This window comes from Gymnogyps californianus, chromosome 1 (genome assembly GCF_018139145.2).
Source record: "Gymnogyps californianus isolate 813 chromosome 1, ASM1813914v2, whole genome shotgun sequence".
Lineage (NCBI taxonomy): Eukaryota > Metazoa > Chordata > Aves > Accipitriformes > Cathartidae > Gymnogyps > Gymnogyps californianus.
The window spans coordinates 148,237,457-148,254,931 of record NC_059471.1 but is presented as its reverse complement, the minus strand read 5'-3'; the positions used below and the strand labels follow the sequence as shown (position 1 = coordinate 148,254,931).

General features: G+C 41.4%; 1 protein-coding gene across 1 annotated transcript in view; it reads left to right on the top strand.

Annotated features, from left to right (window-relative positions):
- The window catches only part of PTPRO (protein tyrosine phosphatase receptor type O), a 158,272-nt gene that overhangs the window by 121,431 nt on the left and 19,366 nt on the right, over nt 1-17,475 (top strand). Inside the window, exons 11-16 of the mRNA XM_050905772.1 lie at nt 175-326; nt 2,995-3,115; nt 7,837-7,976; nt 10,689-10,821; nt 12,207-12,327; nt 14,309-14,377. Of these exons, the coding sequence (XP_050761729.1) occupies nt 175-326; nt 2,995-3,115; nt 7,837-7,976; nt 10,689-10,821; nt 12,207-12,327; nt 14,309-14,377 (736 nt within the window). The remainder of the gene's footprint in view (nt 1-174; nt 327-2,994; nt 3,116-7,836; nt 7,977-10,688; nt 10,822-12,206; nt 12,328-14,308; nt 14,378-17,475) is intronic.

Here is a 17,475-nt window from a genome sequence, read left to right as displayed (position 1 = left end):
GCTGGTTTTCATTTGTTTCAGCTAGTGCTCAGGTGCAGATGCTTTTACTAATATTTTTCTGCTAATTTTGTGATACTCTCTTCCCAATGGTATCCTTTGGCAGAAGTTTATGACTGGATTTGGTAATCAACTGTATTAGACCCTGTCTGTAATACACTTGCCTTCTTCCTTCAGCACCAGTGGCACCCGAGATTACCTCCATAGAATATTACAACCACCTTTTGTACATCACCTGGACCTACGGAGGAGATGGTACTGATCTTTCTCATTCCAGGATGCTGCATTGGATGGTCATTGCAGAAGGAAAGAAAAAAATCAAGAAGAGTGTAAGTATGAATGGGGAAGGTGTCGCTCATTTATCTGTTGGGGTTTTTTTTGCTGAGTTAATAACATTGTATTACAAAGTTTAGGCAAGTTGATTAAGATCGGTAGAAACCTGATCAGTTGAAGTTATTTCACAGTGTTAGCATGCACTTCCAAAGACTCAAGCTCTCAAAACAGCCAGCGGACAAAAAGGTTCTATGGTGATCCAGTGCAAGTGTTGATAATTTAGGTAAGAATTTTAAAATAGCTTGTAACTTTCTGAGCTGCAGATAGTAAAACACAAAGAATATTTTTTAGTGAATAGATATGGTCTTTTCAGTTTCTATTTATTAATAACCAGACTACGCTACTGGCTGAGTTTTTTAGTTCATTCAGGCCAGGTACTATCACTTCCCATTTTCTGACTTTATCAAACAGAAATCCTTATAAATTATGTGGTTTTCATTTTCTGTTAGAATACAAGTTCCACTAACTGATGGGATGAAGATTTCAACCAGAATGTGTGCACTTCTTAGAAAACTTGCCAGATGTTCAGATGTGTTCTTGGCACATTCTCTTGAACTCTTTGAGCATATTTAAAAATCACTTAGAAAAAGAAATCTGGGGTTTCCAATTATGGATTAAAGTCATGCTGCTACAGGGTACTGAGATGCACGTTTAACCTGAAGCAAAAGAGCAGCCCCTGAACATACAGTGAGAAGTGTTTGAAATAACAGTGGAGCACTGCAGCACAGGAACGTATACGGCCAGCAGTCTAGCTTCATACAGCCTGTGGCCTGTGACTGTCTTCTACACCACTATTGAACTTTTAACTGTTGACAGGGAGAAAGTATCATCTGGTCTTTTTCAAGGGAAAGGTTTCCTTTCTACAACTGGAGACTCAGCAGATGCTGAATTGGAAGTGGATTTTCAGCATAAGCGCAAATTCATCGGCAATTTTCATTTGGATTTATATGGAGCACCCTGGCTTTCATTGGATTCCTAGCGGCTGCAAGAGTGCACCCATCTGGAGCTTGTTGCAGCATGAATCTAATTACATGATTAGTAGAACTGTTCAAAAACATGACATTTCTGAACAGCAGGAACTTGCAATATTTGGATCTTTGTTTCAAATGAGGAAGAAAACTCCACATTTTAATTTTTTTTCCTACAAATAAAATATTCTAACAATTGAATTCTAAAAAAATTGTGCTGTGATATCCCTCTCTTCTCTTCCTTCCAAAAGTCATGTTCTCTGTAAGGTTATTATTATTCCAGGAAAAATCTATTTTCTGTGCCACTCAACTTCAGTGAATATTAAAATCTTAGATTAAATAAATATAAAATAAACATGGAATATGAAATTAAATTAAAAATAATATTGAATATGTAATTTTAGATTAAACAACAGATTAAAAATAGAGGGTATCTACAATAGAGTGTAGCTGCAAATAAAACTTCAAAGTTTTAGGAATGTCTTTAGAAATGTTTGTCTTTATATTATTTTCAGGACAACAGAACGCAGAAAGTATTCTTTAGGAAATTCCTGCAACAACCTATTTCTAGCTAACTTTTATGGTCCTGCTCTTATTTGTAAATATGGGTACACTCTTGCAGGCATCAGGGTGTACCTGTTCTCCTAAGCTCTATTAGTCACTTTCAGAAATGGTTTCCTTTAAAAATCATACTATGTTGTAACCTCTTTATCTGATTTGTTAAGATTGTTATTATGGTTGTTTTTTCTTGTGGGATTATTAAAATAAATAGATAACACTATCAGGCAATGATGACTTTTTCTTCCTGCTATTTGTGTACTTCCCAAGACTCTGTAGAAGTTGGTTAGTTTTTAGCGAAGTGATGAAAATAATGTGCATAGTCCTGTTAGTCTTTATTCAGAACTGTCTGTTTCTCATGGAACTGAAAGTTTCAACCTGAAAATTAAGTGACTGTGAAAATCAGCATGAGATTCCTGAATGTGCCCTTTGCAGACAGTCTACAAGTGCTCTGAAAAAAGTTGCAGTATCTGAGTTCTGCGTCTTTCTCCATGACCATGGAGAAATGGGGAGCTTACTCACCCCAAAAATAGCAGGAAGAAGTTATTCACAATCATTTGAAGCTCAGCTCAGTTTTGGATCGTATCTGGTTTCAAGCTTGCAGATGACTGAAATCAGGCCCTGAGATCTATTGTCAAGTCAACAGGTCTCCAGGTAGGTGTTAGACTTGCCCAGCCAGATTTAATTTGTAGGTTCTTAGGATATATAAAGGCTTGCCTGTATGTGTCTTGCATACTCTTCTTAGAGATATCTGACCTGATTTAAATTCCTCTAAAATTGCAATGGACTCAAATCCGTGGCTTGTTTAGCATTTTGCACAACTTGGAAAATCTAGATGCAAGAGTGCTCTCATTGGTGTGAGGGAGGTTTTCTTTGTTCCTTACATTTTCGCTGGTCATATAGAAAATACAGCCTAAGATTGTCTTCTTTTTGCATTGTGATATTCTGCCGAGCGTTATGGCTTTCCACAGTTAGTGTCAGTGGGAACTGGTTCATGTAACAAGTCTAGAGTATGCAAAAGGCATCTGCTGTGATGCACAGAACTTTCTTTGTAGTGTATTAAGTGACCAGATTAATTTTACAAGAAGGATGTATGGTTTGTGTCATATTTAACAGTTGGTGTCTATAATTATTGTAGGTAACACGCAATGTGATGACTGCAGTGTTGAGCTTGCCTCCAGGGGACATTTACAACCTTTCAGTGACTGCTTGTACTGAAAGAGGCAGCAATACTTCCCTGCCCCAGCTTGTGAAATTGGGTAAGAAATGCTTGTTTGTAAATATAAACTCACTCCTTCTCTCATTTGACTGTAAAAGTAACTCTGTCAGCAGATTCAGCATCTTCCTTATTTCAGTCATGTACCTGTGACTGCATTTCTTTTGCAAAGCTGTAATTTTCACCTCACCTTTCTGTGAAGATTGCCTCATTCGTGTATGTGAAGCTACTCTTCTAAAATAGTATTACTCAACAGGAGCAAGAGTGGCAGAATTTGACTGTAAGTGGCAGTAGGAGAGTGGAAATTGCTTAATGCCTCACTGGGAGAACAACTCTGCTTCATAGTTGCTTCCCTAAGGTCTTGAACACAGGCAGGTTTTGGGAATGGCGACTCAGGCTTCACAGATGAACTTTTCAAAACAAAGCAGAATCTTCCTTGTTTCTGACAAGCCTATTTCTGGGTCTGCACTCTGCCACCTGGTCTGATTTCCTGTCTCCCCTCCTCTCTCCCTGGACATCTCCATAGTCTTCCAACACCAAAAATGTACCCTTAAATACAAATCAATGACAGCACTCTTTACAAAAACAATCAGATTCATGGCTGTGGAACCCAGCATCATTCTAGGAGAAATATGTGTAATCTAGTCAAAGAAACAAAAAAAGACTTAAGAACTTCATCCTTTAGGTAGGACTTTAGAATATAACTTTTTGCCTAACATCTTCCTTTACCTGTGAGGAAGACTGGACACTACACCATTATACCTTAAGAGATTTTACTTCTCTTTTGCATGCACGTAGAATTGTTGAGCCCTAGGTGCCCAAAACTGAAATTTTGAAGTGTGCCTAACTGCTTTTACAGGCATTAACTCCACTGTGAAGGTGGGTAGAGAAGAATTAGTAATTGCAAACTGGATTATCTTCTCTACATGCATAATAAACCTTTCCTGAGTGACAGTGAAAGAAGTGAATTTAAAGGGCTCCATAACTTCTCATCAAATTAGAGGTCTTGAAGCAATCATTGTCTATTCATCTTTCTCAATAGCTCTTACTCAAATCTCTTAAACAGTGCTGGGGCAAGCAGTACAGCCATAAGAATCTGAAGTTCTTCCAGGTCTTTTCACCAAAGGGAATATTTGAAAGATGTAGACAAATTCCATGGATTTTCCTCTTCCCTGTGCAAGTCCTGTCCACTGTTTTCCCTGTGCCTTGCGTCTGTGCACAGAGTTACATGCATGTAACTCTTCGTTCCCAGGGCTGAGTGGGTGGATGTGTGAGGGTGAGTATATCCCCCTACTACTATTGTCCAAATATTTTAGGGGAGTATTTCAAAGTATCAGCTAGTTTTATCTTTCAGACAGGTCCACAAGTGCCATATATTATTTATGTTGTACACCCTGCAGCCTAGTTGTATCTTCCTGTTCTTTGCTTATGGACAGGCAGGCTCTTATTGAACTGGTAGAGTTATTTTGCTCTTGCTCTTTCATTGACAACAAAGAGAAGGTGGAATGAATTCCGTTTCGATAAATCACTTCTAGAATTCTGGGTGAGGGTTTTTTGTTGGTCTGGTTTTTTGCTGTTTTTTTTTTCTTTATGCTGTTTGCACTTTGAATAGACAATAGTAAGGATATTTTACCAGAGGCTTTCCTTCTCTTTGTTTCTGAGGGAGCAATGGGAGTTGTAATTAGCAGTAGTGGGAACTGACTCTAAGTGATAGACGACTCAGCACTTGGCAGTCACTTAAGCACTCCTGCCAAATGTTCTTCCCTCCATGATGTTTGCTTCATCCTGGCAACTTTCCACTTGCAGAAAAATCAAGCCATTTGCTGGAGGCAAAAGGAGGATTTGCTTGGGACAATGCCCAAATGCAAAACTCATATTTTAATTGAGGCCATTTTTTACCTGGAGTGAGGGATGGAATGTGTTTCTGAATCCAAGAGCAGATATATGGGTGTAATTAAGGGAGAGGGACGCTTTCCTATGTAGTTCTGGGACAACATGTACACTGCAATCCCTGTGACACAGAAGAAGTCACATGAATGTGCCTCAGTCCCTACCCAATTCTCTCCCTAATGCCAATATAATCTTGGCAGCCTTCAAACCTAGAACACTGATCTGATTGTCTGAGGATTAGATATGTCTCCAAAATGTCTATAACCACTTGAGCAAGTCCTCTGTGCCAAGTTTTTTGTGGCGGATCTTACACATCATGTCCAGGCTCCTGTGACAGCATCTCACAGAATAACAAATCATTTGTGAAGGGAAAAAATAAGAGCAAAATGTTGTTGTACATAGCACATTGTATGTAGTGTGTCAGGATCCTGGAATCAGGTCATTGTTTGAGAATGACAACTTTCATTAAACATCCATAGATTAGGAAATCTGAAAACTCTGGAGAACAGCTCAGAAATGTGCAGCCCAAACCTTGCACTCTCTGAAGGCAAACCAAAGCAGCCCAGGATGCCTGAGGCATTGAAAGCTAGGGATTGCCAGTACCCATCGTGTGAAGTCGTCAGGATGAAAATAGGGATCAAGCCTTGGTCTTTAAATAATCTTGGGGAAAAAAGTATATCTCATCTTAACACTGTGCCTAGGCTGTTTGCTCCTCCTCCTCCTCAAGGTTTTCTCTCCTGTTCTCTTGTGCTTTTGTAGTGGGTTGACCCTGGCTGGATGCCAGGTGCCCACCAAAGCCGCTCTATCACTCCCCCTCCTCAGCTGGACAGGGGAGAAAAAATAAAACAAAAGGCTCATGGGTCGAGATAAGGACAGGGAGATCACTTCACCAATTACCGTCACGGGCAAAACAGACTCGACTTGGGGAAAAACTAGTTTAATTTATTACTAGTCAAAACCAGAGCAGGATAATGAGAAATAAAACCAAATCTTAAAACACCTTCCCCCCAGCCCTCCCTTCTTCCCAGGCTTAACTTTACTCCTTATTTTCTCTACCTCCTCCCCCCCTGAGGGGCGCAGGGGGATGGGGAATGGGGGTTTGGGTCAGTTCATCACACGTTGTTTCTGCCGCTCCTTCCTCCTCAGGGGGAGGACTCCTCACACTCTTCCCCTGCTCCAGTGTGGGGTCCCTCCCACGGGAGACAGTCCTTCACAAACTTCTCCAGTGTGAGTCCTTCCCACGGGCTACAGTTCTTCACGAACTGCTCCAACATGGGTCCCATCCACAGGGTGCAGTCCTTCAGGAACAGACTGCTCCAGCGTGGGTCCCCCACAGGGTCACAAGTCCTGCCAGCAAAACTGCTCCAGCGTGGGCTCCTCTCTCCACGGGGCCACGGGGCCGCAGGTCCTGCCAGGAGCCTGCTCCAGTGCGGGCTTCCCACGGGGTCACAGCATCCTTCGGGCATCCGCCTGCTCCAGCGTGGGGTCCTCCACGGGCTGCAGGTGGATATCTGCTCCACTGTGGACCTCCATGGGCTGCAGGGGGACAGCCTGCCTCACCATGGTCTTCACCACGGGCTGCAGGGGAATCTCTGCTCCGGCGCCTGGAGCACCTCCTCCCCCTCCTTCTTCACTGACCTTGGTGTCTGCGGAGTTGTTCCTCTCACATCTTCTCACTCCTCTCTCTGGCTACAACTGCAACTCCCCTGTAGCTTCTTTTGCCTTTCTTAATATGTTATCCCAGAGGTGCTACCACTGTTGCTGATGGGCTCGGCCTTGGCTAGCGGCGGGTCCGTCTTGGAACCTGCTGGCGTTAACTTTATCGGACATAGGGGAAGCTTCTAGCAGCTTCTCACAGAAGCCACCCCTGTAGCCCCCCCCGCCACCAAAACCTTGCCACGCAAACCCAATACAGCTTTCCATACTCCAGTTTGGTTCAGGCGGAGGTGGCCTCCACTGGAGGTCAGCGTGGCCTCCAGTGGGCTGCTGCCCCCCCAGCCACAGGTGTCCGCGGGTGGGGAGGTGGCCCTGGAGGCGGCAGCTGAGGCCACCCCACGTGGGGCTGGGGGTGCTGGGTGCAGACCCCTGTCTGTGTTTCACAGTATCTCTGATGGCATTACTCCCAGGAGACCCTCCATACCCCTCCTATCACAGGGTTGTCTCCTCCTCGCCAGGCCCTTGTATATGTTTGCCCATTGTCAGTTCATCCAGCACAACAGCAACAAAAATCAAAGCAATAAATTGAAGACCCCTGAGATCCGGACCTCTGCATTCAGTGAGGAGAGAAAATTCCTGCTGCTAACTGAAATGAGTGCAGATCCCATGGCCCTTAAATGTTAGCCTGGGGAAAAAAAAAAGACGACAAGGTATTTTTTAAACTGCTAATTGACTAAATATTTCCTCTACTACAATTAAATGAACCTAGACGGCCCTCACTTGTGGAAAGCTGCTTCTTTATCATCTCCTGGGGCAGGCCTTGTGAAGAAAAGCTTTCTCAGGCCAGATGTGTTGCTAACAGGTGGACAGCCATCTTCTCCCAAAACAGTTTCTGCTAACTTCATTCTATTAATAGAATACGCTGATCATCCTCAGACAAGGGCTCTGCTGAAAAGGGAAGTGAGTAATTATCCAACTGCCCAAACAGAGAACAGTTTAAATAGAGAAGAAAAACCAAGACACTTCGTCATCTTCCCATTTTACAGTGGTAGTTTACCATCATGAGAGGCAGGGCTTTACATTGGCAGGCTTTATCTGAAGGAAATGAAAGATAGAAGGGCATCAGGCATTGCTTTCATTTTTGTTCAAGGCTTCTTCTTCTCAGTTGTCTGGAAACTTAAAGATAAGCTTAATAAAAGGAGATCTTCTCTTAACCAGAACCAGCCCCTCCAAAATCACTGTTTGCTGTCAACAAGACTCAGACCTCTGTGACTCTGCTATGGGTGGAAGAAGGAGTGGCTGATTTCTTTGAAGTCTACTGCCAGCAGGCTGGATCTGGTCAGGAAACAAAAGTCCAGGTATGTAAGCATCTCTTCTTTGGTTTCTGCTCTTCATCTCTGAAACTGGGACTGGGCCTTGCATCCTTCTGGTTTGGTGTCTGCTGCTTAGCATTTGTGTGTGAAGCCCAATGACATTTTATGTTCAGTACACAGCTTAGATCATTAAACCAAATGTGGTAAGGTGGTTCAGAATTAAACCTTTAAAAGCTAAACTACTAAAGCATTTCAAATACTAAAATATTTTGTTATTTTGCAATATTAAAATTGGCTTCTGTCTTATTGATGAGATTATAACTAGTCGGATGGAAGCTATATGCATCCAACAGAGTGTCAGTCTTTGGCTACTCATGAAAATGGCTCTAATATACCGTGCAAAACCTAAAAGGCCACAAAACTAAGGGAATGTCAATGGGCAGGAAGGGAAAAATGGTCAGGTAGCTTGATAAGGAATGGGAAAAATAGACATATTTAGATACCATGAGATCTTTTATGCAGCATTTAATTATTTCTGGCTTACTTTATTCCTAGTTTTGAGAACTGTTAACTGAAGTTCAGTAGGACTTTCACTGCTATTCAAAGAGTACCTTTAATGCCGCAAATGCGGCTGCTTCTCATGCATTTTGTCTCGTAGGGTATTTCCTTCGAGACCCACCTTCTCAGTCTCACAAATGAACCTCCTATTCTGTCTGTCCAGTTAGGTACCTGTACTCAGAGGCCACCTGAATATCTGAGTGTTTAGAATGGTAACGTTGTTCAGTGAAGAACAGAGCAGTAGTAGTTTTAATTCCTTGATATTCAATCTTGTGCAACTTATGAGCCTTACTTTGTGGTTTAGCTGATGGTATAGTGAATCACTGTGATTACATGCCATGACACATCATTCTCTCATGTGGACTGTCACACATAATGAGGAATCATCAGAAAAAAGTAAAAAATAACCCACTCAGACCACTGATTATCTCAAAAGAGATGTACGCACTCTTTAATCCTATGGAAGACCAGCCTGAATTATTTAATGTTCTTTTTAAATCGAGAAAGGCGCTGACTAAAGGGAAAAAAAAGTGTTTAAATGCACTTTAATCTTTTGGATAATTTGGATTCCACATCTAGATTCCTACTTTTTCACAATGAATAGCTAAAGATCATCACAATGAATAGCTAAAGATCGTGAAGTCATTAATCATTTAGCAGAGATTCAAAATAATGATGTGATCAGGTAAGGAAGGTACCACAGGTTTCACAGCTTTAGTGCAGAGCAGATCTGGTTTAAGAACATCAGGAGAAGACTGCTCCATTTGGCAGGAGCTTCAGTGGGTGTCTCATTTGTTGACACGAACATCTGGCACTGGGAAATGCACAGAGATTGTCAGCTCACTTCTCATTAGATTAGTCACTCTCTTTTCTGTCTCTATGAAAAAAGGGGAAGGGCTCCTTTTTGAACTGTAAAAAGGGATGCTTTCCCATTAGACTGGTGAAAATTCTTTGTTTGTGATTTTCCATGCTAATTACATGAACATTTTTGTCTCTTTCCTCCATTTTTAAATCAGCAAAATGAAAAGCAACAGCTTTCCAGGTTTGAACATCTTGGGTTTTGGGTGACTAATTTAAATTTCCCAGAGGGGAAAATGGAAAACATCCAACCAAGTCCAATTGCCAAACTGTGGCCCCTCCTTTCAGCTCAAGGAATAAAAGTCTCCTCCCTTACATTCATGTACATGTGATTTCATCTGCGTAAGGTACCTCAGAGTTGCACTGCAACAGGAACCCTTGCTAGCCTAGACGGAGCCCATGACTGACAACAGACCACTGCAAAAATCCAGTGCTTGGGACTTGTTCCAGCATCTGGCACTCCCCATCTGGAGTGAGTTCATTCATAAAACCTCTCCTTGTTCTCTTTCTAAACCACTGGCTCCGTGTTCCTGTTTTCGCATCTGCAACCCACCCTTGGTTCTGCTGGAGAGTACAGAAAAGCCTCTGAGGACCTTAAGGAGCTGTATCTTTAAGTCAATGCATGTGTTGTATTTGTTTTCTTTTGCTGTATCAGCATTTAAAAAACACAAAAGCGTTTACCAGGGATACAGTAATTAAAACATTGTATAAATATGTTATGTAAAGAGTTTCTACTAGCCAGAAAAACTGAGGTGTGGGATGTCTGATCATAGTAATTACCCAAAGGCTTTGCTCTAGCTTTGTTTTTCACCTTGGCCGCTCAAAAGGCTCACAGCTCTTCACATCCAGAGGAACCACCCCAGAGGCAGAGATGACACGTATTCATATGAGAGTGCAGAGATTGTGACTGCCGTGGCTGCGCTTTGAATAAAAATAACTTTGTTTTCCTCCTACCTGTATGGCTTAGTAACCAGAGCTCATGAGCTCTGCCCACCTCTGGGGATGTCCTGGAGGTCGCAGCATTTTCCCCCACCAAGCGTGTGACTGACCAACCCCCTGTGAGGCACCCTCCTGCCCTCCCCAAGGGGCTCTGGGGCTCCCTGGGGTGCTCTGGGCTGTTCCTCCTGCTGTTTTCACCCCTGTTCCTCTCCCCTCTTCTGCCAGACTGCCGGGCTAACCTGCCTGTTTTCAAGGGCAGGCCCTTGGGTTTCGAAGTGTCGGTTTCTTTCACCAGATCTGACTTTACCTGGTCAAATACATGGGTGGAGAGGGGAGCACTGATTTGTGCTCTTGCTTTTACAGGAGAGACAAACTTCTGTGTGTTTTTCCCCATGTCTGCAGGAACCAGTCACTGTCTCTTCACACGTAGTGACCATTTCCAGCCTAACCCCTGCCACTTCCTACAACTGCAGTGTGACCACCTTCAGCCACAATAGCCCCAGCATCCCCACTTTCATTGCGGTTTCCACCATGGGTAAGCAGCACTTCCCTGCTTTCTTCTTCCTTCTCCAGCTACAACATCTGTTTCTCCTTCCTTTCTAAAGCTGCTCTCGGTAATGCTGGCCCCAGGGATTTTTTGTATCATGGCAAGGCTGCCAGATGCAGATGGGATGGGGAAGCAGCTTTAAAAAGTCCTTAGAAAAATCCCCACTGGGGGGGTTGACTTGCAGAAATTCAAACTAGAGGCTCAATTCTCTACTGAGTTTTAGAAATCAGGGACCTAGTTTATGGTGTCAAGGCTGAATATCAAGGTACTGCTTGATGACATTTATGGAGAAAAATGCCTTCTCAGCCAAGCCCAGACAAGAGGAAAATCACATTTATAAGTTGCTAAGGTGAAAAATCCCTTTCTGCTTTCAGTGAAGAGGTGGATGTAGGGTGAGAGAGAAGGAGAGGGGCCACCACAGGATCTTGAGCAGTCACACCCTGAAGAGATGGCTCCTGATGACAGCTCCCTGGGCATGTCGTGAAACATGGCTCTATACTGACTCTGAAGAAAGAATATCGATGTTGAACTGCCCAGAGCACTGGACTTTTCTTTAAAATCTCCCCTTCAGAATGAAGTGTCATCTCTGCTTAGTTAGGGAGTTGTGTAGCTTTAGTCACTGGTCCTGTACATCATACACCACTCCATGCTGGAGTTCAGTGTCTGACACTTAGCTTAAAAATCTCCATGATTTCTAATCTAAAAAATGCTTCTCTAGACATCTGTGGATGTAAAGTTATTCTGAGCAAGTAAAGCAGGGAGAGTTTCTTATATAGTGAGCAGGACAGGGTATCTCGTCTCATAGTACTGTCAATAAGCATGTAATATGGAACAAAAATAAATCAAGGTTTTGTTATTGAGAGTTGATTCCAGCTATTATTTAAAACAGAATATTTTGTTACAATTTATTTGCCAAAGTAATTCAATCAATTTCAACCCAGTATCTTACAGAGCCTCAGCCTATTATTTTGCTTTGGGGTCAGAAAAGGTATTGATTATTGTTGAAGAACAACTTCAGAGTTGAAATGTGCTTTGGAGACATAGATGATGATGAATATCTGTGTTTTATATTTCCTTCACCCTTCTCTCTTGTGTTATGAATGTCAGATAAAAAGGGGGGAAAAAAAAAATCAGGACATGCCAAAGTTTAAGAAAATGCCAGAGTGAAGTCATTTCCCCACAGAAATTTTGTAAGAGCAATAACTAGTTGAAACCTCCCTTTATCTCTAGTGGTAGATTTTTCTCTGTCTGACACTCCAGGCTGAACGAGATCAGTTCAGAAAAATAACACTATCACATTCAGGGGAAAAAAAACCCCAAAACTGTCAGCGCTTCTGAATTGAATAACCAAGAGCCCTTGTTTGTATGTACAGTCACCGAGATGAATCCCAACGTAGTGGTAATCTCCGTGTTAGCCATCCTAAGTATCCTTCTGATTGGACTGCTGCTGGTGACTCTTGTTGTACTCAGGAGAAAACATCTACAAATGGCCAGGTAAGTCCAGATTTATGCTAATTCCAAAAATTTCAGACAACAACAAACACATCGTGACAGTAGTTGCAATTGAGGATGCTTGTGTGCATGGGTGCTGCTCGAGATGCTTGTGAACAGGATACCTTCAAAATAGTTGTCTTGCTGTTGTTTAGGAGTAGCACTTCTTCTCCCTCTCTCTACTTTCATTCTTGACCTGAGTTACAAGTCTCTACTTTTGTCTCATTTTGAGCTTTGCAAGATTGGGTCTATAAGAAGTGCAATCACTTATTACAAACGGGTTGTGTCAGGAACCTAAAGGATAATTAGGATCTGAGGCAACTGGGCATGAGCAGGACATCAATATGCTTTGCAAATCTTTCATATGGTTTGGAACAGGAGAGTTTCCATATCAACAGATAAGATGGTTTGTTCATCAGGTCCAGGATGCTGCATCTCAGAGGCCATGTAAGGCCTGAGCCCTGGCAGCCAAACCCCTAGGACGAGGGAGGATGTGCCCAGGGCCCTAAGAGTCTCTCTCCAGAGCATTTGCCAGTCTGCCCCCAAATCCTGGTCTTCCAGTTGTCCAAATTCTGCATTCACATGGGCTTCCTTCCTATGGGAACTGCAGCATGGGAAAGAGCATATGGGCTCACCTAGATCTTGTCTTTCTATGCAGTCAGGATGCAGCTAAATTTACAGAGACCCACAAATCTAGAAGGGATCTCAGGGCCTGCTGTTCACCTATAACATTAATGATCCCAATTTGTTGTGTCATACAGATGAAGGGAAAAATTATCTTGTAGGGGTAAACGTTTTTTTACAGAACCTACAGTTCCTTCAGCTATCTGCACCAATCATTTGTACCTGAACATTGAAATTCAGTGTCCTTTTCCTGGTGGTCTTACCTGTAACTGTTCACTTTAATGTGGGTTATGTTATGGCCTGAGTGAACTGTGGAAGTTTCTTCAAACCCTCGGTATGTAGTTCACCTCCTGGTTTTGGAAGCGTCATGGAGTCTTCATCCTTTTATAATCTGTGTAATATATTTTATATTCATTTATTGTTCTGTGTCAAGAAAGGAAATGATTTCATGTAAAAAAACTTATGTGAAGAATCTTGCACTTGGCTGCCTAGCAGACACTGCATTTTATGTGTCGTGTCTTGGCTATGTATTCCATGCAACAGACGACCACATCACACATATTTTGCAGGCTATCTCTTTCAGCGAACATTATGTGGTTTGTTCCTTTTACATGTAACTGGCTCTGTGAAAATCCCAACTAAATTAATTCTCTTTCCTATTTAATTACTGTGCAGGCAGCCCAAAGCTTTTTCTTTTTCTCTTCATCCCTGCTTCTAGCCACAGAAGATAAAAACCCCAGAAGGAAATTTAAAAAGTAAATCCAGTAAGAAGCTGCAAGCAATTGTTTGCTTAAATTAAGGAATCAAAAATAGTCAAGTCACTTTATCACTTGTAGCTGAAAATAATGGACTTGTGATAAATTCATTGGAACGTTATTCAGGAAATTCAGGTTTTTTCCACAATTATTTTGTGAACTCAAAATTACCATGATCCTGTCAAATGGATGCAATTATACATTTTCTACTTAGAGTTGGGACAGTGAATATTTAGTATAGAAAGGTAAGTATTTAGCATGTGTACTGAGGCCAGCAGCTAATGCTAGGGCCAGACTATAGAAAGCTCAAATCTGGACAGAAGATGAGGTGTATTTGAGATCTCGATTAGAAACTTCTGCCTTGTTTCACTCTTTTTAAACATTATTAGGAAATCTGATCTCAGGTGGTGTTGAACATTTATTAGTTTTGGACGACTATGTTAAGGGATTTCAGTTATGTTTATCACACATTATCTCAGACCTAATCACAGATGTGAGTGTTCAGCACTTCTCTGCAACTCTGAGTTCTCTGTTAAATCAATGTCATTGCAAGCGTTGTGAATCCAAAAATAGTAACTTTGTACCCAATGGTCTTCCTGAAACAGGGAGTGCGGGGCTGGAACCTTTGTCAATTTTGCATCTTTAGAGAGAGATGGAAAGCTGCCCTATAATTGGTGAGTGTTTGAAGGAAAGCTTTTAATTATGTTTTCCCCCATCTCTGCTTTTTGGCAAATATGATCTTTAATCTTAAGTGCTTATTTTTTATGTCATCACTGTCCCAGTTTAAGATCAAACTATTATACCTTTTGTTTTAGTATTTTATTTCTTGAACGATGACTGAAGACTATGTATTCTGTTACCTGCTATTTTTGGTAGGGAATGATGTATATACATGTCAACCAAGTTGCATAGATGTGTTTTGGGAGGATATTTTTTTTTCCTTTCTCTTACAGACATATTTCCTAAAATAACACAAATGTAGAAACTTGATCTATAAATCCATTAGCACTTCAATAGAGATATATTTACATCCAGGAGTAAGATTGCCTGTAGATGACCAACTAGGAACTGTCTTCATGCAGTGCCATTAATTAATTTTTCCTTGCATTGCAAGACAAGGACAAGCCAACTCAAATATTTACTGTAACTTAATGTTCAGTGCTGTTGAAAAGACTTGAAAAAACCCCCATATTCTTGCTAGTCTAGAAAACCACCTACAAGAGTTGCAGGCGCCGACTATGGACTCCAAACCATCACTGACACCATCAGCCGAAGAGAAGTATTTGAACAAAGAAAGTCTGTAGGATTAGCTTTTATAGAAGCAAAAGGGCTCTGAGAGCTACCTGACTGGCACCAGTGTGGTCATTTCCATTCCTATTTTGATAATCAAATGGGTGCCAATGACTGACCCAAGGTTTACTGTTTTGTTATTAGCAATCTCTGCAAAAACCTCTTGTCTTTCCAGGCAAGTCCAAACACAGATATTTAAAAGCATACTGTCAGCCCCATCCCAGTATGTAGGAAGAAGAAAATATGCGCCTTAGTTTTACACCCATGGTCAGCCAAGAAGTTGGAAAGAGGAGCTGGTGTGCAGGGAACTGCTTCCATGATCTCATGGGACACAGCCTGCCAGCAAGGATGGGATTAAATGGATTGACACTGCACCACAACAAGCCTTTTGCTAATAAGCGTGAAAACTGAACTGACAAGCCCAGCAAATCTTGTCAATACCTCACTGTGCTGCTAATTAACTGGTTATTAAACAAGCTTCACTTGCTTGGTTTAGCTTTAATAGCAGCCAGCTGTATGCAGTACAAACTAATCTCTCTTTCAGCTTCTCTTGCTTGGACTGTATTAATGGCGAAGAAGGCAGAAGATCAAACACTCATGTTAATTAAATATCCAAGCTTGAATCAAATGATTGAACTAGCAACAGATGTGATTAAAACAATAAAAGGCTTTTTTATAGGAAGGGGAATTAATTAATAGGTTTGGATGTGGAAGTGAAGGTGCTTGTTGCTTGATTTAGTATATGTGTATGTATGTGTGTGTATATATATGTGTATATATGCATCTATGTATACATACATAAATTATGTTATAAAAATATAAACTGGGGAAAATATTCCTTCTTAATATCTCCACAAATTTTTTGGTAACTGAAGGCAGTGTGCCTTAATCTTATGGTCCTGACTTCTCTGAGAGTTAGTGAAGATATCTTGTTTTGTGTGCCTCTGTTGTCTAATGTCAAGACCAGATTCACTGTCCATCCAGGCAGCCAAATGGAAAATATGGCCCTAAAGACAGGTAGAAGGATTAAGAAACCCGTTTTGCTTAGGGTCATTCCAGGGGTCTAGTAAGGGAGCTATGGACATACCCACTAAGGAAAGCTCAGCTCAGCAGAGTTTTCAGGATTTGAGCAATTTCTGCATCTCTTTCTTTTAATTAAATAAAATTGTTCAGTACACCCGAGCAGTAGGTGAAAGACTATATAATTCCAGGAAAACAATATTGTATTTATTGGGCAATTACATATTTTTCAAATGTTGGATGAAATCAATTGTTTTCGATGTTGGAGTTCCTAATCTGTGAACAATATAAGTAGATCTGCAAGCACGTTAGCCTGTGATTTCATAAAGTGAGGAAATTTCTCATGATGATTTGACGATGAAAGAAGACCCAGGCTTGAATAATTCTTTCTGCCTCTGTAGGCAAGAGGAAGTAAAAACCTCACTTGGAGTTTCCCAAAGGAAGGAGGAGTATTCCAGCAACATCATCACTTCTCGCTTCTAAGTCTAATGAAAACCACTCTGTGGCACCAGAGATGTGCTTATGGAAAACCAACTTTGTCCTCAGTCCAGTCCCATAGAAACCCTAACAACAGATAAGCCCTAAGGCCCTGATGCTGCAACCACTATGGCGTGTGATTAACTAGAAAGGGCTCTTGCTTCTGGCTGACCCACACAATCCATACCAACGCCTGGGGAAGGTGCCCTGCAGAAACTGCGCTGCCCATTTTCTCTTCAGCAGCAAAACTCATTAAAGCATAACTTGGAGTTTTCACTGCGTGGGCAGAAGTTTTCCACCAATGGTTGGAAGATTAAGATTAGAGATGATTACATTTGACGTGACTTGCTTATCAGGGAAAACACAGTATCTACTGACTTCATAAGAGCCAAGGGTACTGAAAAAGGAAATTTCACTTTGTGATTCCTCTTTAGAACAGTTGTAGAAGGATGGTATTGCTTTTAGGACAGCAGATTTTCTGATGGGGAAAAAACACGCTGGGGGTGTATTTGGCAAAAAATCCTGTTACTGGGGCAATTTTTGTTTAAGTTTCATGAGTTTTTCATGTTTGCAGAGTACCTGTAGCCCACTCCACCAGTAGGTAGAACAGGCCTGAGTGGGTTTCCTGGATTAATGCATAGAAGAATCTGGTAAACAGGTTGCAAATACAGAAGTTTAGAATGATTTTGTACTCAAATTTCCTTTAGCCACAATGAAACCTGCTGTGAATAGTGATTCATAGAAACTACAGTTAGAAGAAGTTCAAATAATGTTTTGCTGAAAACCTAGGAGAGAATTTAAAGCACTTAAAAATGGGACTCTGCAAAATGTTATATGGATGTTTTCAGAAATCTGACTCAGTAGAGGGTATTAAGAGATATTGGAATGATATGAATTTATCTCTTATACAGATGTTCTGATATCCACAGGATCACTTGCAGGAGCAAACGTGGGAGATTATCATAGTTGTACATGGTAAAAACAA